The sequence below is a fragment of the Canis lupus genome, chromosome 21 (assembly GCF_048164855.1).
Source record: "Canis lupus baileyi chromosome 21, mCanLup2.hap1, whole genome shotgun sequence".
Lineage (NCBI taxonomy): Eukaryota > Metazoa > Chordata > Mammalia > Carnivora > Canidae > Canis > Canis lupus.
The window spans coordinates 51,056,457-51,079,969 of NC_132858.1; the positions used below are offsets into that span (position 1 = coordinate 51,056,457).

Genomic DNA, 23,513 nt, shown 5'->3' on the forward strand with positions numbered 1-23,513 from the left:
CTGTCCCTTTCAAATTTTGCTTTTTTGGAGATTCTGGTTCTCAAAGGAGGTATGCCTCCATAGAGGCATCCTCCTGTGGCTCCATAGAATTGGAAGCTGAGATTGCCACTTGTCATCCTGAGCTTTTTGTGCCACTTTACTTACTATAGATAATCAGACATATATTTTATCTTCTTTTGTAACTTTTAGTGTTTGTCTTCTGTTTTGTCTTAACATTTTATTTTCTTCCTTTTTTTCTTCCTTTTTTTTCTTGACTTTATCACCCAGAATTTTGCCTATTTTATCATTTGTTCAAACAACTTTCCTTTATATCTGCTCTATAAGATTTTTCTATTATATCATTCATTATTTTTATGTTTCTCTTTATTATTTCTTCTTATCCTGTGGTTCATTTAAAAGATGATTTTTAGCTTCTTGAGAATATAATTTATACAGTTTTTAATATTTTATAATAAAACATTTAAAACATCAATTTTTCTGAAATTCAGACTTATGTTTACAAAACATTGATCTTGTTATTGCTTTCTCTTTTTCTTACTAAAATTGAAGTTCTTTTGCTTACTAAGTTTGTAAAAATATGGAAGGATATTGATTTAGGTGTATCATATATGATGAAGTGCTTTTTCTCTTAGTTCTTCCGATTTTGATTTTTTTGCCTAAATAATTTAGTTTAAGTCTTATACTGCCATTTAATTTACTCTTTCCTAACTTTATTTTGCTTGATTTTTTTCCCTGAAATAATTAATCAATTATTCTACATTTGCTGATAGAATCATTCTTTTCCCAGTGATTTGGAATGCTGTCTTTATCATGCTATCTAATGTACATATTAAACTTATACAAACATGTATATATGCAATTTTGATTGTCAATGATCTGCTGTTGAATATTTCAAGTCAAGTTTTGTATGCCCTCTAGATATCTTTTAAAAGGGGAATTTCTGGTTGCAAAATCATTTGTAAATTGAATTTAAACTTTTCTTTATGGAGAACTAATTCTTCACAACACTATAATGCGGGTTGATTGAGGATTGATGTTTATGGTGGGAATATGGGAACAGAGAATGTGACATTTTTATGTAATTATTGTACCTTCAGGATGTCCTCAGATACTTTCTTACTTCTACATGATGGAGGAATGTAGTAGTATGCTGGACTTAATAGATAACACTAAGTCTCAACAGGTTGCATAATTGCCTGGTATCCCATCTTTATTTAATTTCTGCCAGGGGACAGTGGCAAAAGGTTTCTTAAAAGTGGATGAATAAACTGCCACAGTAGGCATGGCTTTACTACAAAAAAATCAAGTGATTTTCACAGTGATTCTCCTAGCAAGATTTTTAGCAGACCCCATATATATTAACAAGACACTATCAACACAATTGGACCTGTAGAGCTGTGAGAGTCAATGGGCAGCGCGATTTCCATCATGGCCTGGACCAGATAAAAAGCCTTCCTTTCCTCTGTTGGCACTCAAACCTGGCAAACTTTCAGGTCATTTAATAAATCAGAGCAACACAATGGACTATATATAGTGTGTGTGTTTCCAAAATCCAAACAGGCCCATGTAACATAGGGCTCTTTAGTATTAGGGACAATAAGGTGTGACATATTTCTTCATTTTAGAAGAAATTTTCTGGCATGCTTCAGACACTGATTAAATTTCACTTATTCTTGAATTTTATAAAACAATATCCCTTATGTTTTTAATCAATCGTCAATTATAGCTTTAAAATTCATCCATAATGTTATAAATAGCCCTAGTTGTTTTCTTTGCTATCTGGTGTATTATTTTATGTATTATTTTATTATTTTATGAACATAGTATATATTTGTATATTTTACTGTTAATGATTATTGGTGTTCCTCCCAAATATGGATCATTAAAATGCTTCTAAGCACATATAATACATAAATATGGGATAGTGAGCTGCATTGTCTTACTCCTCATATTTTGAGTATAAAGGAAAAATATTCAATGTGTCTTAACTGATTATGGTATTTGCTACAACAGTTTTGAAAATGCCCATTGATGAGGAAAGACTTTTCAAGTTTTCTAGAATTTTTAATCATGAACGGATATTGAATTTCATCAGATACCTTTTTTTTTCATCTACTGAGATCTGTACATACTTTTTTTATTCTGTTAATGTTATAGTGAAATACTCCAGGTTCTCCTTTGGATGGAGATAACACTGAGGTGTGTTTTATACCAGGTGCATAATTTCCCCATAGGATTAAACTCCAATTGTTTGCAGTGATAGTTGGCTTGACAACACACTCTGTCCTCTCTGTCTTCTTTCCTTCATTTTGGCTCATGGTTCTTGAAACTCCCAAATAAGTCAATTATACTTAGTGTCTCCTTCTGGAAACTATATGACTGTTGAGAATTATATCTTTGTTTTTTCCAACTGTGCATTCCTGAAACAAACCATGTTTATTCTATGTGATTATTATGTTGATTGAATTATTTGGTTATTTTGTGGCTAATTCTTGCACCTATATTCATGAGTTAGATTACCTGTAAGTGCCTTTTCTCCTACTGTTACTGTGAAGTTTTTTTTAGCCAGACAATGTGAATCTCATAGAAAGAGCTGGAGAACATGCTCTATTTTTCTATTCACTGGAGTATTTTGCGAAAAGCTGGTATCATATTTCCTTAAATGTTTAATGGTATACTTGACGCTATTGTAGTCCTGTATCTTTTTAGAGTTTATCTTTCATCCTGTAGAGTGTATGTATATTTTTGAGGGCTCCATGGCACTATTTTTTCCCAATCTCCAGATCTTATCAACATGATGCCGTCAATGTGAAAGATTAATAGGATGTCTGAGGGGCTGGTGAAGAAAACTAGATTGACACTCAGACCTGGCAAATCAATGTAACTTTGAGACAAGATGGTAAAGGAGTACTTTCATCTCTGCTAGGTAAAACAAAACAGTCCTTTTATTTATTAAAATAATTTTTCTGCAATGAAGCAAAAAAAAAAACCCAAATTATTAACTGTAGGACAGGAGCCAAGAGCTCTGCTAATTTGCTCTGTAAGTACCTTTATTTGAACCATCAGCTACAATTGCACTCAGCACCCAATTATGCCTGTGCTAACCTAGACTCAAGACTCAGCAGTCTTTTGTACTACCAAGGAAAGGTAAATGCTTTATCCATGACTTTAATAGCGTCACTTATTTCTGTCATTGAAGTTTCTTATTGAAATGTTTTGGTAAACAAGAAATTCCAGGGTCCTTCAGAAACATGGCCATTAGCTAATTTGACAGAGAAACAATGTAGAGTTTTTCTTCTATTACTCAAATTAGACATTTCAACCATGTTTTTAGGAGCTGGGGGAAATGTAGGTGGGTATAGTGGTCCCCATGGCCAAAAAGAGATTAAGGGGAAATATTCTATGAATTGCCTGCCCCTTACATCTTCCACTAGATATGCCAGGGACCTCAGGATATAGTATTAATTCTGAGTCATTGCCCAGTAACACACCAGGTCTGAATGATCTCTTTCTTCATTGCACACGTATTCTCCAAGCACCTTAGTCCCTTTGGGAGATGCTGAGGGTAATATTCCCAAGATTCACATAAAATATTATTCTTGGGATCAGTGATCCTTTTAATGAATCTAACTCTGATGAGGAGTTTGGATGAGGAATGCAACTTTAGTATGGTGGTTTGAAACTCTGTTTCCAAGGAAAGGTGAATCATACAAACCAGGCGTTTCTTCAAGAAGGTTGCTCTTCTATTTCCTCTGATTCTACAATCAATTTCAAAACTTAGGTCAGACATTCTGATTACCTTTCTGATGTTGCTGGGTTGGTTGGTTGGTTTCTTTAGTGGTTTTTTTTTTTTTTTTTTTTTTTTTTTTTTTTTTTAGAGAAGAAGAGGGAGGAGGGGTAGAGGGAGAGGGAGAAAGAGAATCCCAAGCAGGCTCCATGCCCAGTACAGAGCCTGACTTGGGGCTCCATCTCATGATGCTGAGCCAAAATCAAGAGTTGGAGGCTTAACCAACTGAGCCACCCAAGTGCTCCCTGAGATTGCTTCTTATTACCTGTCACTATGTATGCCTTTCCTCTAGTGATTAAATACCACAACTGTTATTTCTTCTACCCTTCTCTGGTATCTAGGGCCGGTCATGGAAGTAGACTGCAAATATCCTGGTCTGCTATCTCTCCAAAGTTCTCAAAGCTTTGAAGAAGGAAATGTCTTCTGGAGGACCTGATCAGTTATAACTAAGGGTTAAAGATATCTCAAACACAGGAAGGGGTTTCTCTGATGATAATAAGCCAGAAAAAAGAAAAAGAGACAAACTTGAAATGGAACATAAAGACCATAGACATGTACAATAGCTCTATTACTCCCTTACCCCCAATAGGAGTCATGCCACTTTAGTACAGGAGAAAGAATACATTTTTTTTTTAACTTGGGTCATCTCTATCTTCCTGGTTTTTAAAAATATAATAAGAGTTTACAACTCAATTAAATTACTGTTTTATATTATATACTACCATTTACTTATGTTTACTATTTATATTAAATTTTGGAATAAAATGCACCTGTGGATTTTTTTTTCAGATGTTGGATTATAAAATCAATTTAATGTTCTGTGACAAGTGTTAGCAAAAAAGAAACAGAACTAAAATAGAAAATATTAGAGTGCATTTCACTGCATGCACACAATAAGGATAAGTCCTATTTTGTAAAATTTGTTTCTTTTTATATACAGTAAAATACAATAAAATTTTCAATGCCTCTTTAGATTTAACGCAATTTCAGAGCTTATGTGGTAGACAGTTTATATTATACCTATTTATTTTTAATATCATATTTGATTCTTATCTTAGTTGGAACATATAGGAAGTAAGCATAGCTTCAAGAAGAATAGATAATATGCAATTTTTCTATGAGCCTTGCTTACCTCAGAATGATTTTGTTTATTTCTTAAACAATCAAAGTATAACTTAACTAAGTATAAAATTATTTTGTCACAATATTTTTCCCACTGTACTTTTTAATCCATTGTCTTCTGGGATTTGTATTGTGGTGGACTCTGTGATCTTTTTTTTTTTTTTTTTTTTTTTGGATCACCATTTTTTCTCTGTACAGGTAGAGATTTCCCCTTCTCTTTACCTTTTTAATTACAACATTTTACCAAGTGCCTAGGCGTCTCTTATTTCAACCTATCTGTACTTTCAATTTTATACTCATGTTTTTATTTCAAATTATACTTATAACTATTTCAGTACTACACTAAAAGCAGTACCAATTTTCTCTCATTGCTTTCCTTTTCCTCCTCAAAATTATCACTTGTAAATTAGCATTAAAAGGTTGTTAAATTTCTTCATGCCTAATAAATCCCTGAGCTCTGATACAAAAGTATCACTTAACTATTTTAGAGATTCAGTTTTGTTCCCAAAGGAGTCTTGCTTACACGCGAAACTAAACATGATAAAAAGTCAGGTCTGGAGAGCTTGTGTCTGGATCTCAGAATAGCTCACATTGGAATTTTCACAAACCGTTCTATTCCTCTATCTTGCTTCATTTCTCTGGCTCTCCTTCACCTGATCTCATATCCTGCCACTCTCCCCTCACTTACAGTACTTTTTGCTTCTTTCTAGTGCATAATCCAGCCTAGATGAACTTCCCACTGGGAGTTTGGTGCAAGTTGTTTCCTCTCCCTGGAAACTTCTCTGAGATCCTCCCTGACAAGCTTCTTGTCATTCAAGCTTAAGTGTTGGCTTCTCTGAACAGCTTCCCCATCACTTCCAGTCACATTCCTTTATATCATCCTACTGGATTTTCCTCATAGAATTTATCATTTTATATACCCTTGTGTTTGGATGTTTCCTATCTGTCTTTCCCTAGGTACTGGAAAGGACTTTATAAACTATTCCATCACAGGAAGGATGACGTTTATAACACTTTCTGAATGATGGACTGCTCCCCTAATTGATCAGCAGTTCTAAAAGTAAAATTATTTTGGGGGCATCTGGCTGTCTCAGTCAGAACATGTGACTCAACCCCAGGGTCATGAGTTTGAGTCCCACGTGGAGTGTAGAGATTCCTTAAATTAAAAAACCAAACTCTAAAATTAAAATTATTTGGACCTCATGTTTGAAATTACTTGCACGTGTACTTTGTAGCTTCAGAGTTTTAATTCTAAGACACAATCATCACAGTTTATATATTATCTTAGATTACAATTACTTTTTGCAATTATTTCCTTCTTATAGGAAGTACTACTAAGTGATATTTAGACATTTTGTCTTTTATATAAGATCAAAACTAAGACTGCTTATTTGATATATATATCTCACAAAATTTGTATTTTAAGTTCTTAGCTTTGGCTCTAAGAATTCAACAAACATCATCTCATATCTGTTATTCCATGCAGTATATAAGAAATTTAAAGAAAATTTTTTCTGGATTTAGAAACATGCTTCTTTTATGTATATATGTATATATATGTACACAAATACATATACACACACACACATACATGCACACTATTTCCTTAAAGATGTCTTGCTTCTAAGAACTCTAAGGTAAATTAGTTCAGAATAATAATCAGGTCCTTTTAGGTGCTCAAAAACATCTAAGCATTCTTCTTTTGGGCCAGCAAATCACAATCCAATCACTTTTAGAATCAATGAATGGACGGTATCATCTACATAAAACGAATACACATATATCACACTTCATACCTGTCAGAATGGCTAAAATCAACAAACAAGAAACAACAGGTGTTGCTGAGGATGTGGAGAAAGGGGAAACCTCCTGCACTGTTGGTGGGGATGTGAAATGGTGCAGCCACTGTGGAGAACTATGGAGGTTCCTCAAAAAGTTAAAAATAGAGCTACCCTATGACCCAGCAATTGCACTACCAGGCTATTCACCCAAAGGATGCAAAAATACAGATTCAAAGGGATGCATGCATCCTCTATGTTTATAGCAGGATTATCTACAATAGCCAAATTAAGGAAATAACCCAATGTTCATTGACTGATGAATGAATAAAGAATATATGTATATAATGAAATATTACTCAGGCATAAAAAAGAATGAAATCTTGCCATTTGCAATGACATGGATAAAACTAGAGAATATTATGCTAAGTGAAATAAGTCAGTCAGAGAAAGACAAATACCATATGATTTTACTAATATGTGGAATTTAAGAAACAAAACAAATATTAAAAACAAAATTGTCAGGGGAAAAAAAAAGAGAGGCAAACCAAGAAATACTCTTAACTACAGAGAGCAAACTGATAGTGAACAGAGGGGAGGGGATGGGGATTAAGGAGGGCACTTGTTATGAACACTGGGTGATGTATGGAAGTGTTGAATCACTAAATTCTACACCTGAAATTAATATAACACTGTATGTCAACTAACTGGAATTTAAATAAAAGGTTTAAAAAGTACACATATCCAAAAATATGCATATAATTTTAGTAGGTTCATAAACTCCACCAAGCTTGTTTACTAATTCAGATCAGGAGCTCCTGGTTCAGATAATTTTTATTATCATTTCATCCTCAAGTGTTTTCATTTACATTGTTTTATTTGTAAGCAATTTGTAAGTCTTTAAGAAAGAACTAAAGCATTGATTTGAATTCAGGTAAGAAATTTCAACTTTTTATTACTTCCTCTTCTGAAAAACATTTCATAACCTTAGAAATCAAGATTGAGAAAGTTATATAACTTATTTTTCAATCTTTGTTTTTAGAGTCATGGTTACCTATGAGCAGTAGTCCTGGGAGCACAGGATACAAGGTAAAAACCACTAGACAGATTCTTTAGTTTTTTATGCTTCTGTCCAATATTTAAGGTTACACATTAGCTTTTCAAGTTTGGAGATACTTCTCTCTCACAGAGGCCAGTTAGTCAGACTCTTGGTAGCCCACTGACAAAGAAGACTTCATTATTTTGGACACTGACACAATGAATCTAGTGAGAATTCTTCCCAAGCCAGCATATATCCTTTATTACGAGCGAGCATGGTAAACATCATTGATACAGATACATATCTGTCTTGCTTTAGAGTTGACCAATCTCATGACCTAAACTTTCGGTGAAAGTAAATTATATGGTGGAATTTCCCTGCATGATTGAATCTGAATCAGTACGGTAATTTACGCTTGAATGTATGTGATCTTTAGAGGTCAGATAGACTTAATATTTATCTTACCATTAATTTATTCATTTTTAGTATTAAATTTTGAAAGAAAATAAATTTCTAGGTTAATAAAATAGCGCAATTAAATCCTTTATTTATTTTTTCTCATTAGACTGAAATAATAAACCAAATGGACAAAAAGAAGTCAATAGAAGTTTTAGCCTGAAACATTATTTCTCAAAGATAATGTTAAGATATTATGAAAATATGCACATTGCTTGTAATTGAATAGCAGAAAATCAATGCATTTACCTTTGAAAAGCAGAGGTATTCATTGCCTTCAAGCTTCAGTTTAGGACCTTAGCCTATGAGCTGGTGGTCCTACAAAGATGATCTTCTGGTTTTGTTACGAAAGAAAATGTTAGAATCTCTCTGGAAGGAAAACTTAGGTCATTTCTATCTCAATCTGTATCTATTCCATAGTATATATGGAACACATTAATAGTTCTGCCTATCATTCTTTGCCAGAGTAGAAAAAATTTCCAAATAAAATAATTTGAATTATCATAAAGCCAAAAATAAGAATGAAATATTTAAAATTATAATTCATTTAACCAGTGAAAACTTGAACGCATTTTATCTTCTTTAGTTGGGGATTTGCAGACATCTTTTGCATATTATATTTAGCCAACAACCAAATTTTAATTTTTAATTAAGAGACATTAAAATATAATTAGCAGCAAATAACAGAGTGACAAAGCTACAAGAATTCATAAAGGTCAAAGGAAGCAGCATTTTTAGCCACAACAAGAAGTGTTTTTCCATGAATTTAGGTAATCATGGTGATCACTTCACCTTCTCACATTCACCTCCAAGGCAAATTTTCTAGAAGCAACATTGCATTTTGAAAATAATAATGATGATAATAATATAGGGATAGCTGTCAAAACCAGAGAGTGTACATTCTTCAGAGTCAAGAGACCCTCAAACCTCAATAAACACCGTATATAAAGGAACATAGCAAATTTCAGCACAGCATACACACAACAAAATTAATTCGTTTATCAGAGACCAATACAATTTTGAATATGCATTTTCCAGAAGGAAGCAGAGGGCAACAGATAACCATCTGCAGCTGTCAAACCTGTGGAAGTGAAACAAGGCATTACAAAATTCACACAATATATGAATTATAAGTGAAAAACAAATGCTTTATCTAAAAAAAGGTTGGTTGGTGGCCCAACATATAGATCTCTATATGTATATATTTATATATTTAATGATAAAAATCAGCTTGCATGAGGGTCATAGTCTATCTACTTTGAAGTTATATCACACATACTATAAGCAATTTACAGAATTTGTCAAGTTTGCATATACAGGAATTGCAAAATGAATCAAAATACATTGAAATATAGAACACTCAAAATGTATTTATATAAACCTCCCAGGATTGACAGGGATTGGCCGTAATCAGCACTTGCCACCATTGAACAAGAACTAGAATCAAGAAAAAGGAGAAAAAAAGCCAAGAAAAAAAAAAGAGAAAATTAAAAAAAAATCTTTCTTTTATTATGTCTTATTTAAAGTAACGTTCTCCTTGTTGACTCGCAGTGTCGATGATTTTGTTGTTGCCCCAAAAGAGGGGTTTTGTTTGATGATAGTTTATGTTCTGTAGCTTTTTGATTCCTGTTTGCTTCCTGCAGATAATGTGTCTTTTAGTAGGAAATCAGTGGTATCCGTAGTAGATATTTACTATACCGATGACGTTCAGGCCAACCCCTGAGCAGTCAGTGAGATGTTTTAAGTAGCCGAAAGAAAAGGAAAAAAAAAAAAAAATAGATCTTGCTATTAGAAAATGTCCTATCACTTCACACTAATTTTCTTGAAATAAAAGATCAGTGATTTGCCCAAGAAAATGTTATGAACAAAGCGTGTGATAGCTTCTTCGTTTATGCTTCCGGAAGCAGGTGCTCCTTGGGTAGGTAATTAGAGAACAGTGGGTGCAGAGTGGTGCTTGGAGTTTAGGGTCAACTTTGCTGTCCGCTCCGTAGATTTTACAGGCGATTTGCTCTTTGCTTTAAGAAGAGAAAGTGATATTGGAAAAAAGTCAGCACTTTAGATTAAAGCAAAGCACCCTTCACAAAGCCACAAACAAGAAGCAGGACAGAAAGTCCATGGCTTGTAGCTATCCTCGCACCTGCGGAAGAAGTTATAAGATATTCGCTCATCTTGAAGATTTCCAATGCTCCTTATTAGGCTGTTTTAAACACATACATATATATATTTAATTAGCTCGCCAGCTTGGCTCTGGTGCTCATGAATGTCTTGGCATGCACTGCAAATAACAACACATACAAAGTATTTCAGTCCCAGGAAGTTGGTCTTGTTTTGTCTGTTTTCAAACATTGCCATCCCATGGTTGGGAACACTGAGAGGAACAAATCCAAATACTCTTCCCTCAAGTAATTCTTTAAGGATCATTCACTATAGTCATTTGGTTATTCCTCTATTCGTACTGAAAATACACATCCCCTGTTTTACTACTGCATAAGCATAAAACCACAGGAGTATAACCGACTCAGAGCAGCAGGCTTCTCAAGGGTGGGGAGAATGTGTTCTGGGACGGGGTGCACTAGGGCATTTTGTTTTGGAGAATATGTTCTGGAACGGGTGCATTTAAGGCATTTTTTTTTCTCAATTGTTTACCCTTGAAATCAAAGGAAAAATGAATGCTATCAAGAGTTAGAAATTTTTGAGAGCTTGAGGGCAATGTAAAGGAGAGAGCTAAATTGTATTTTTATATTTTCTTCTTCATACATCTTATCCAGTAAGCCTCTAGCTACTAATTATGCATTAAATACCTTTGTTTGAAAGAAAACAAAAATGTGATGAGGCTCAAAGAATTTCTTTCTTTTTTGTATTTTTTGTTTTAATTGGAGATAGGTTGAAACAGTTTGAAGGGGTAAGGGTAAGGAAATTCAATCTTTTGAATATTTTCGCTAAATCATGTTCAGGTCCATATTGCCAATGATAAAAATTGAGGCAAAAACACATGCTCTCAAAACATCACTGTAGAATAAACATTTGGGGATTCTAAGATGGCCTTTTGACAGGCTAGCATTACTGTTTTTGGTTTTGGTTTGGTTTGGTTTTGGTTAGGTTACCCTAGTGCTGCTGTTGATTGTCCTTGTTTGGTAAGTGAGCCATATATTTAGCACATTATCTCCTCACAGAAAGCTAATAGCTGAAGATCCTGCAGTAAATGGTGAGTCTCTGCAGGGTGCCTTCATTCAGGCTTGGTAGAAGGTTCAACAATGCAAAAGTGATAGTATAGGTCATGTGCAGCTCTCAGTACAAAGTTCATGCAAGGGAAATATATACAATCTACACAGAACCACTAGCATCTGAACTTTCCAAAATTAAATATATATTCTTATTATCTTGTAAAGAGAAATTCTTTGACAAGGATTCATTTAATCAAAAAAAAGGAAAGGAAAATAGAAGAAAGGAAGGAAGGAAGGAAGGAAGGAAGGAAGGAAGGAAGGAAGGAAGGAAGGAAGGAAAAAAAGAAAGAAAGAAAGAAAGAGAAAGAAAAGAAAGAAAGAAAGAAAGAAAGAAAGAAAGAAAGAAAGAAAGAAAGAAAGAAAGAAGAAAAGAAAAAAAAAGAAAAGAAAGAAGGGAGGAAGGGAGGAAGGAAGGAAGAAGGAAGGAAGGAAGGAAATGATTACATGGTCTTGAATAGCCAAATGCAGTTAACTTGACACAAATATGTCTGATATTGAATGTTTAAAAAATACTAAGAGCAATAAAAGAAGCAAAATGATTCTTTCTTCAAAAAAGATATTTTGTGAAATAATGGTTTCCTTTTCAGCATGGCATTGCAGATTGGCTCACATCTGTTCAGGTCATGTACTATGCTGTCCCTTCCACAAATAATCAACCCTTCATAGGAAATGCCTGAGCCCATCATTACCAAAAAGATATGAAGGGAACAGCTAGCTTCATTCTGATCCAACATTTCCAATCATACTATGTCCAGCGTGTGCAAGTTAAAACAATATTTACGTTAGCAGTATAATCAGAAAGAAACCCAACTGCATACTGTAAAGAGTATTTTAAGGCTACTAAAATTCTGAACTGCCGTCAGATATGCAATATGCCACCGTAACATAGTACTTTTTTTTTCTAGTAATCATTCATCTGTTCTAGTTACATGCATTTCCTAGCATATTTCTATTAAATGCAATGTATTTCTGTCAGGACAATTATAAAGCACTTTTTTTTCCCCCTGTACATTAGATTCTAAAGCAATTTTATCATCAAATCACTGATTGTTTTTCTCTTCTTTCTGTTTATGGTCTTGAATGAGGAAATATGTACTCCTTTATCTTTGTAAACGCACAGATCTAGTGAAATCTAAGACTCTGAAATGCTGTCATTTGTCCTGTGTTCTTTTAACAAATAAACATCATAGTCCTTTCCATTCAGGTGTACACTACTCTGAGTATTACAATATTATCAAACACGTTCTACTCTATTCTATAGAAAGTTATTATTATTTTTTTTGTAAAAAGCAACCTTTGGCCACTCATCATGCTTTATTCTTATCTTCACCAATAGAAACATTTTACTTCCATGAAATAATAAAAGCCAAGACTGCAGCTGGGAGCTCTGAGCAAGAATTTCTTCTGCTGCCTCTCATTTCTAAGATCCCAAATACATATTTGTTCTACATTTGTTCCCATACATACATATTTGTTCTACCTTTTTAAATTGAGCATAACTGTTTGTGTGTTATTTTATTATTTTTTTCATATTAGTATGACAGACATCATGTTGGATCACCTATTTTATTTGGTTTCTTTCGCCTTATGCCCAAGGCCAGGCAGGGTGACCTGTTAACTACGCAATGTGACCATGAATTTAAGCAACTCTTTTCCTTGAATAATCTGCTTCTGTTTTGTGTGTTCCCACCAGGCAGTTGTAATCTCACTCTCCTCTGAACTTCACAGTGTATGGGCCTTGCCTCTCCAGTAGCCTTAGCAAGGCCTCCATTGACTTGTAATCCATTATATTCAGAGTTGAACACACTGATTACATTGTAAACTCATTAAAGGCAACCGAAAAAACTTTAGCAATTCTTTTCTGACTCTGGATGTCTAAAACAATGCCTTGAGAGTCTTAATACTTTTGTCCCTTACATAAAAATTCCCTGTGAGGAAGAAAGAAGAGATACTATTATCTAAATTACGCGAAGAAAATGTACAGGTAGTGTGCCCAGATGGAGAGCAGCCTAATAGAACCTAGATTTCTCTCTGACTCAGAATGCCATTTCGTGATGTCCTTTGACTTCTATTTAATAACAATGACTTTCATTTGTTTTTATGCTTAAAGATTTTCATAGTGCTCTCTCAGGTATAATTCCCCAAGCCTTTGTAATATAGGTAAGATATTTTCTCCATTTTGCAAATGGAAAAGTCTAATAAGTCTTCTTAGAAGTCTAAGGACTGCAGAAACTTAGCTTCCACTTTTCAGCTCTTCTTAGAACTCATGCTATTTCCAGTGTCACGTCACCTTCGCTGAGATTGGGAAATGCAAGCATTTCTCACGGGGCTGACCATGACGAAAGAGAGTTTGGCTAAGGAGAAATATGAAAAAAAGAAAAAAAGAAAAGAAAAAGCCTCCAATATTTTATCCTTACTATAATTATTTCAAAAAACAAAAAATTCCATCTATTGCTTAAAAATAAAACAAAAATAAAACAAAAACACTCACAGCACAGGAGTGAGACTTTGGCATTCTGCGCAATGCAGTGGAGCTGGGCTGCAGGGACAGCACATCCTGAGAACCACTGCCACGGAGAGCCCCGTGGGTCCTGCAGCTTCCTGCCTCATTTCACTCAGCACTTCCTGGGCTGCAAAGTCGGCTTTGCCCTGCTCATCTGTCCGCCGGATGAAAGAACTGAGCTCCCTTTTAGTGCCTTCCTTTTTCAACTGTTCCATCTGCACTGCTGTTCCTTCCCTGCACCCAGGGTCATGAGGCTGGAAGGCACTGGGCTCGTTTAACGGTGTGGCATCCCTCTGGTTCACATCAACTTCCAAAATGACCAAAATGCAATGGGCATCTACTCTGTGTCAGGGAACATGCAGTAGATAATCTGCATGCATTGTCTTAGTTCATCCCTCAACAGTTCTGTAGAGTAAATGTACAAATCAGGAAAATGTAACTCAGGGACATGGAATGCTTCACCCTAAGTCACACGGAGAACACATACTAGAGATATGAAGAAACAGCAATGCAAGTCAGATCAACTTAGAATGAGGACAGGCCTTTTTTACGAAACTCTCTGAAGCAAAGGACCTTGCTCCATTGTCTCCACATCTGTTAAGTCAAGAGGTGGAGCTATTATTTGAATGCACAGTGATCTTTTCAGGGAAAATGCACTGGCTATCATATGCTTCGGAGGAAAAAAAAATTGCCTTTGATCTGTTTCTTTTCCCCAACTCTGAATTGATAAATACTAGATACAAAAACATCATCAGACTTGGAGTTTTCCTAAACATTAGTAAGAAGTAAAGTTCGTTTTGCTCCATATAGTGTACCCAATGTCATAGGACATAATAATATTTTGAACTTTTCATATTGTAGGCTTTTTGGAGCTTAAAGGTTCATCCAAATTCATTTAAATATTTGGGTAAAAGGTGTCTCCACCATGATTCTTACATGTCCTCTTCTTTCTAAGAAATTCTTTTTTTTCCCCAAGGTTTTTATTCAATTTGATAGTTTAGGACTAAGAAAGTTAAGTTGATTGTTAAAGTGCCACCATGAGTTAGCAATGGGGAGAGGAAGACCCCCGGAGCTCTTGTCTACCAGGAAAAAGCATCAGGAGAGGATATGGGTTTTGAACTCAAAGAACTAGGTGGCGAGTTCAGACAACTATCTGGAGAGTTTATCCCATCTAAATTTTACCAGAGCTCTTCAAGTATTCACTTTCTCTTGGCTGTGAATATTTTCTGATAGGCTAATTTCCTATGTGAGAACCGCTGTTTTATTGGTTTAACATAAGGAGCAATCAATTCAGGGCATCTGCCTGTACAATTGGGTATAATTCTCTTCTTTTTCTTGTTTGAGTATCTGGTGGAATCAAAAGGAACAAGAAACGAGGAAGATGACAATTTCTCTCCTGCTATGTGGCTCCGTGGTCTTACTCCAGAGTCTTTATTTTATAAAAGTGAATATTAGTGAGGCTTATCATCCGAACAAATCTAAAAATGAAAATGCCCCAATAATAAAAGAAGCAACAGTCAAATAATTTTTTTTTTTTTTTTTGTCTGTAAGGAGGCCGAGTTTATAAAGAACGGAGTGTCCATTACAGCTCTAGGAACAGACAGGCCCTTTGACATACTTCTCTTTTATTACAGATGCCAGCTTTACGAAATGAAAATAGCTGTGTGAGAAAATTTAAGCTAGCTTTTAATGCAATTTTTATTCAGGTTTGCACATACTAAATCACTATTTAAGGGGAAAGGTCAAATAATAGGATGATTTTATCCTATAATTTTTTGAAAAGAATATCTTTTTATTAGAATTGTTATGGATACAGTGCCAATTTCTTCCAGAAATCCATTTTTTAAAAGAAATGTGCTTCATTTTGACCTAATACATAAATTGCCTATTTTATTGTGCCCTGGCATGTTGGCAGCAGCTGCGTAAATTTCCTTTTCTCTTTCCTTTAGTCAGCAAATTTACACCTTTGTTCTAGTTATAAGGCCTCTTATTGTAGTTGAGAGGGGAAAAAAAGTGCAGGTGCCCACATACACATGGTCTAATTGCCAAGGGGCATGGCTGATATGCCATTCACCACAGAATCTTCCAGACCCTAGTCCGGGCAGGATTTCAGGGTTTCCACCTTCTACAGTGACTTGAGAACAAGCATGTAAAGTGATGGTTCCTCCCACCTGCTGAGGCCGTGGTGTATCCCAAAACAACACATTCATTGCAACTCATTCATCCAAGTAAGACTCATCTTGGTACACACAAGAGGAGCAAACATTTCTTGAGCACTTATTATTTCTTTACCTCTGATTGTGGTCTCATGAAGTTATCATCATTTTCCTAATTAAGGAGCTAAGCAGTTGAAACTGCCATGTGTGAGTTTACCCAGCTAGTAGGTGATGCCGCTGAGATTCAAAACTAGTTCGGTTTCAATCTACAAGCTAATCTCCTCTGGAGATTTTTCATGCCAATAACCTCTCTAGCCTTTCTCAATTTTGCCTGTTAGAAATACTTGGAAATATGAGCTGTTTTGACAAAATGGAATGGAGAAGAATACAAATTAGCGGAAAACAAAATGTTTCCAGACAGTGAAGTTTCTAATATCACATTCATTTGATAACTCCTTTAAAGCCTGGATAAGAATGATGTATTATTAGCACTAATTCACCAGGACATGAATAAATGCTGCTCAGGGGCTTGCAACTATTTACTCATAGAGTTTAAATATGCCTTCTGTGTGTGTTTTTTCATTTTTAATTAGCATATTCTTTATTCATAATGCAAAGGTGGATATTAATCCACATCTTGTTGGAATGATCACAAATTCTCCATCAGGGACCATATACACATGTGGTTTTGTGGCACTGATGGTGTTGACGAGCAATGGCAAATTTCTCAAAGAGCTTAAACAGCACGTTCAGTGTGGGGAGTGGAGGAAATAATGAGGACAACTGGGGACAGTGTGGGATGGTTCTGCATCAGAGTGTGCTGGACTAGCGTGCCCTAGTGAGTGAGAAAAGCTCATATAACATGTCCCACAGCTACAAGTACTGACGACTGAGTGGAGAGGGAAGCAAGTTGTATTTTCAGAGTTGAGTAATCACTCACTAGTTGGTGAAATAAAGGATCTCTCTTTCCACCTACGCTCTTCCTGCACATTGTCATAGATGCCCCTCTCCAACATCAACAGAGAAGAATCCTTCATCAAAGAAAGAAATACAGCTCACATTTTTACAGAAATGGCAACTCAGACACTCAAAGTGAAGACAGAGAAGTAAAGGAAAGAGAAGATAAAAAATCTGCAAATAAGCAATTTCAATTTTCACTTATCTTCTTATATAAATTGAAAAGTAAAGATATCAACATAATTCATACAGTAATTTGCCTACATTTAAAAATTAATTTTAATTGTTCAGCAATGTTTGCTTTTGAGGAAAAAACTATTTGAGGACCTAATGCCAACAGGATATAGAAAAACATCAGTTAAATAGCTTCAGAAAACACACTTATTTTAACATAAGAAAAATGTTTTAAGACTTTACCGATATATTTTCCAAATTTGAGCCAATGGTTTTACCCTTTTCCTTAATCCAGCTATTTCAAAATTATCTAAATTAGAATGTTTTATAAATGATCTTCATAACAGAAATGACCTTAGCCATCAGAATTAAGTAACTCACAGAGATGAAGCAATATACATACATTTAATCCATATCCTTTTTATCAAGACATGCAGATACAATAGAAGTACACAGTTGCCAAGGACTGCTCATCAAACTTCCTAAACATAATTTGATATTAAATATAATTTCAAGTAAATGAATATTGTTGTTGTCATGGTATGTAATGAAGGACGACGGCCCAAGTGCCTTCCGCATTAACGCACAGGGGGTTTGGGTTGTGTTGTTAGAGACTGACCGAATCACATAAGAATTCATACATCTTCTCAGCAGTGGTATTATCTTATGTGGTTTGTCCTCTACATAAACCAAAACATCATACCCAATCCTTACACATCTATTAAACTCTAATTACATGCTAAACACAATGCTAGACACTGAAATAACACCAAAAATATCAAGACATAGCTTTTAGCTTCAAAATACTTGTATTTTGAAGTATTTTGAAGATTGTTTGAAATTGAGTTGTTACATTCTAAAGGGTTTTTTTTCGATTTAGTTGTGTTTCTATTGCTTGCTCCCTAACCATAGTATTTTTCAAATTAACCATTTACAATGCTAAGAGAAATGAGAAAATTAATAAATGTATTTAATCAGAAAAATTAAAACTCAAATATTCCAAATGACTGAAGATGCTGCTGAGAATGTGTCTATAACATAAAACATATAAATAACACAGAAAAATCAGTCCCATAATAGACCCCCCTCATTGCACAATGCTTAAGACCCTTTAAAAATGTACAGTGACTGCATGCTTAATCTGTATTAAAAATGCTCCTATGAAGGCAAAAAACAAACCAATAAACAAAAACAAAAAACCTTCATGTGATTCCTTACTTTTTATTTTTTCAATGGCTCCACAGTCATCAGTTTTGTGGAATAAGGAATTTTAACTCCTAATTTTACAATTTGCTTTAATTCAAGCACTAAGACTTTAACCTATATTGGTATTTTTTATGCATATAAAGTTCTAAATTCATGCAAAAATGCTCTCTCAGACTTTTTAAAAGACATATTAAATAAAACATAATTATCATTTATAAATCTTCCAAGGTACTAATTTTCCTTGACAGTCCCAATGACTGCACCATTGCTCACCACTCTGAACTCCTTCTGAATTGGGGTTGAATGAGTCATACTATTGAGAGGAAAAATGATTGCAGGATATTTAATTTATGGACTTTACATGTGCTTGATTAGGTTAATCAAAATAAATTTATCAAGAGCACACTCATTATGTTTGAAAAACAAAAAGAATAATTTGATGGTCACATTCTTCATCCAGCTTCCAGTAAATAAAATACAGTGTTCTTAATTTCAATGCTACTAGCAATTTCTGAGTATACCACTTTCATACTAGTACTTTTAATGTATATATACACATGTGTACATACATGTGCATATGTACATATTTTTAATTTGTCACGACCTCTACAATCATATCCATTATTTTACTTTGCCTTTTTAAATTTGTTGAATATATTTTGTTAATTTTCTCTCTCATGAACTGTCATTGGTTCATTTTTTTTTTTTTTTTTAAGATTTGTTTGTTTTAGAGAAAGAGAGAGAGCATGTTGAGGGGTAGGACAGAGGGAGAGAGAATCCTAAGCAGACTGTCCACTGAGCATAGAGCCCAATGCAGGGTTTGGTTTGACAACCTCGAGATCATGACCTGAGCTGAAATCAAGAGTTAGATGCTTAATTGACTGAGCCACCCAGGAGCCCCTGTCATTGGCCTATGGTTAAATCTGGGAAATTGTAAATAATGTGTTTTTTTCCATATAACAAAAGTAATAAATTAACATTGTATAAATGTTAATTATACACATAAAATAATCAAATAGTTAAAAATCATAACATTGATTGTTGATGTACATTTTCGTATATTTATCATTTTTCTATGGAAGTATCTCAGGTTGATTTAAAAATACTGTTTTGTACTCTCTGTTTTTCATTCTTTTATATATTGAATCTTATCTAATTTCACTAAAACTTAATTTTAGAAGCTATGTAATATTCATTGCATGGTTTTACATTTTAACACATTCATTAGGCAACTTCCTTACTTTTGGTCATTTGGGCATTTGCAATTTTGGGAAGGCCTCTGTGAGAAATGTCCCTGGGTCTCATGGGTTTGGGCCTGCTTTACTACTGATCTTTTGGGAATTTCCTCTCAGGAGCATGTCTTCAGGCAGGAGAAGCCACACAATTTAAAGCTCTGTGACTGATCCCTCCAGATAAATTTTCCTCCAGAAGGGAAGTACCAATTCACCGTGCAAGTCATCATATAGCAAAATGCCTGAGTCACTGTAACCTTGATGATAAACACGGATTCTAAAAATCTTTGCCAAAATTATAGGTGTCAAGTTTTTTTAAAAAAAGAGTAGGGTTTTGACTGAGACTGCATCAAATCTATAAACACTTCTGAAAAATCTGACATATTTAAAATTGAGATTGTCCATCCAAAAACATACATATTCATTCATTTAGTCTAACTTAAACTCTCTGAACAAAGTGTTCTAATGGTCTTCATATTTAGACTGCTTGTTATGGTTTCTAAAAAACTAGATAATTTATAGTTTTTGTTGTTGTTACTATTGAAAATTATATATTATGCCCCAAATATTTTCTATTTGGGTTTTGCTGTCAAATAGAGAATTGATTTAAGTTTATTTCGATATCTCCAAATCATTTGGAATGGATTACATAATCATAACATATATAAACCTGAGATTATTTTCTTCTTTTCCTAAGTATTAAACACATATATATCCTTGTCTACTGTTACCACTTTTTACTTAAATTGGATTTAATTAAACAAATATTTTAAATTACTTATAGTAAGATGTTATTTTCACTTGTATATTTTGTAACTTTAAATCTTCAAAGCCTCAGGCTTCTGATTTTATGCTAATCTGTCTGTATCTGATTTTGCTTTTCTGCTTAGCTCTTTAATTAATTTGAGTTCATTTGGATATATATCGTAAATTATAATGTTTCCTTTTGTCACTTATTAATCAAATAAATCCCTCCTTAATTCTTATATTTTCAGCTCACCAGATATTATAATATTTTATGTAATTTTAGAGCTTTCCAGGCTTCTTCTTATTTTCTTTCATCTCTATTCATATTTATGTTACTTTATTACCCTTTTAAATCGTAGTTATTTAATAATATGCTTTAAAGTCCATTAGGTAAAAAAAGAAGCAACCAACCATTGCTGAACTTACTCTAGTGCCAAGTTTACTCTGATATTTAAAATACATCATGTCTCTTAATGCTGAAAATGGCCTTTAGGGCCTATGTGTTAATAACTGTTTTATGAATAATGGCTCTTGAGGTTCAGAGATATTTTGTACACAGCTAACTCAACAAATAAGCAAAGGGTTTTTTGGGTTCTAAATCCATTTTATTTTTCTCTCTTTTTTAAGCTTTTAACTCTTCTCACTTGTTTGTTTTCAGATGTATCTATAATTATTGTATGATTTTAAAAATTCCGAGGGTCTTTTTTGAAAGCTTGAATTTAATTATGTTAGCAGCCAGCATGCATAACTGTGGTTTCCAAAAACATGTTATTTGTTCAGGCCACAGAGTTCAAACTCTTAACAACCCTTTGGAATTTTTATTATGCTTTACAGTAAAGATCTAGTTACGACCTTGGGCAAGACAGCTCGTGGCTAATATATTTAGTATCATTATATAGGGGAATATTTATCATAAGTTAATGGTATTGTGACAGAAGTAAAAAAGAAAGTCCATGTATCATGAAATTCAAGTATCATGAAATTTCAAAGTATCAAGTATCTTGATACTTTATCAAGATTTTTCAAGTATCATGAAATTACATGATAAAACATAAGTCAGGAATGAAGACTCAGTCTTCTTTAACCCCTCACCTACACACACCCAGTAAGGAAAATATTCACCACAGCAGAGCCAGGTGGCTTAGATCATTTCCTCTTAGCACCTCATTGCTCCCAATAATAATCAGAATAATAAAAAAGCATATGCAACATTTAACATATTAATACAGCAGCTGGTTATCATTTATTGAGGGCCTGATCAATGCCAAGCTCTCTTTGTATATGATTTCATTTAATCCTCAAAACTTGGTGAAATTTATACCACAGTTCCCATTTAACAGATGAGGAAAGGGAGACATGCCCAGCTGTGTGAGTGATGGAGATGACATGGGAAGGGCCTTCCTTCTTCCCTTGTTTCTGTGTCCATTGCCCCCTTGCAGCTGAAATGAATGCTCCGTGTTAGGCTATAGGTGGCAGCAGTGTTTCTTGGGAGAAGGGACCCTTGTCTTTTCTAGAAAATGTGTTACTCTGACCCACAAAATTAAGTCTTTCCAGCAACTTCTCAAACCTTTGGTCATCTATCCACATAGCAGCTCCCCTGGCAGCTTCCTGAAATCTCGAGGATCATGCAATCTTTAGAGATAAGAGCTTGCAACATTGGCAATTCTGCTTTATGTCTCCTCAATTACAGAGCTCCTGGAAATCACACGTGAACCCTAATGTAGCCAGTCGTGCACAGAAAAGCCCTTCCAACATATAGCTGGGCATTGGTTTTATAGACTCGGCTAGTTACTGAATTTCAATGAGTTAAATATGGTTTATGAGTGAATTTAGCCAGTATAGACTTTTAATCTACTTAATTCCGGTTCAAACACAGCTCTAACGGATTCCGTGGCCTGTATTATCTAAAGCACTGCCTCAAATCTATTTTTCATCTTATTCATAGACACTTGATTTACATAGCAGCCATTTAGCTGATAGAATTACAATGATCAAATTAATTTAACCTGTGTAAGCAGCCAAGTTGGATCATTTAAACCAAAATCAACATTAAGGTCTAAATTATGTTATTGGCTCTCTACCTAGATGTAACACATCATTTCCTCTTTTTTTTAAATGAGGAAAACAATCTCCTGCAAGACCCTCAGCCCCTCATCTGCCTCCCCCTACCAGCTTTGAATTCTGTTTCAGGACCATTCTTGCTAAATCTGGCCACTTTTGGAAAGCAGCCATGGTTATCAGCAGCAGAGGAGCTTCGGGGAGCTCTTGGCTTCTACCAGCTGTAGCAACAGCTGCCTCTCAATGCTCAGGTTCACCTCATGGTGAAAACACAATAATCATATTTTGGAGTTCAGAGAATCAGCATCCCTGCCGAGTGACTAGAGACTCCACACGTAGAAACATAACCACCCCTTAACCACGGCCAGTTTTCTTAAAAGCGCCAGCTGTTGATCACGAGTGAAGAGAACAGTTTCACAAAAGTCCATCTCAATACTGTAAAATAATGGGAAAAGACCCGTTTCTAAAAAAAGAAAACATATTGTAGCATCACACACACATGCATACACATCTCCTAGTAAATGATACAATTATTTTCCCCATCCATAAGAACTTTTTAGAGCTAATGATTTTCACAATTTGCTACACATAAAAATGCCTATTTCTGGTCCTAGATTCAGAGACTTTCATTCAAGAGCTGCTAGGTGGAGCCTTAAAATATGAATTTTTAACGAGCTCCCTGCTGAGTCTGGCTTAGGTCGTGTGCACGACACTTTGAGAAACACAGTTTAGAGTCTGGGTCAGTTTTGGAATAGTGGCAGGATTATCTATTTATGCAAATATAATTATAAGGAAAAAAGATGAAAACAAAGATTTACTGTCCCTATATATTCCTTTTCTCCTGCAAACAGGAGCTCCTCTGGTTCTGGGCACCTGGAGGGATACAAATGCAAATTGTAATGTTTGTAGCCTAGAAGTTATTGTTGGATGACCAACCTTCCGGTTGTGCTGAGACAGAGGCTTCCCAGAATGTAGGGCTGAATCCAGCCCGGAGAGGAGGAAAGCCCCAGGAAAAATTCCTACACTACAATGCACAATAATGGCTTCAAAGTGAGTGTAAACAAGTTGCTGCCG

General features: G+C 34.7%; 1 protein-coding gene across 7 annotated transcripts in view; it reads right to left on the reverse strand.

Moving 5' to 3' along the window:
- The window catches only part of VSTM2A (V-set and transmembrane domain containing 2A), a 193,418-nt gene that overhangs the window by 157,411 nt on the left and 12,494 nt on the right, over positions 1-23,513 (reverse strand). For 2 of the 7 annotated variants that reach the window (XM_072791692.1, XM_072791698.1), the window contains exon 5: positions 7,961-10,197. The exons of 1 other annotated variant lie outside the window; for it this stretch is intronic. In XM_072791692.1, coding sequence (XP_072647793.1) covers positions 10,109-10,197 — 89 coding nt within the window. In that variant the 3' untranslated portion in view covers positions 7,961-10,108. Of the gene's footprint in view, positions 1-7,960; positions 10,458-17,283; positions 22,875-23,513 lie in introns of those variants that run through there. 4 more of the 7 variants (XM_072791693.1, XM_072791695.1, XM_072791697.1 and 1 more) reach the window with 4 other exon arrangements.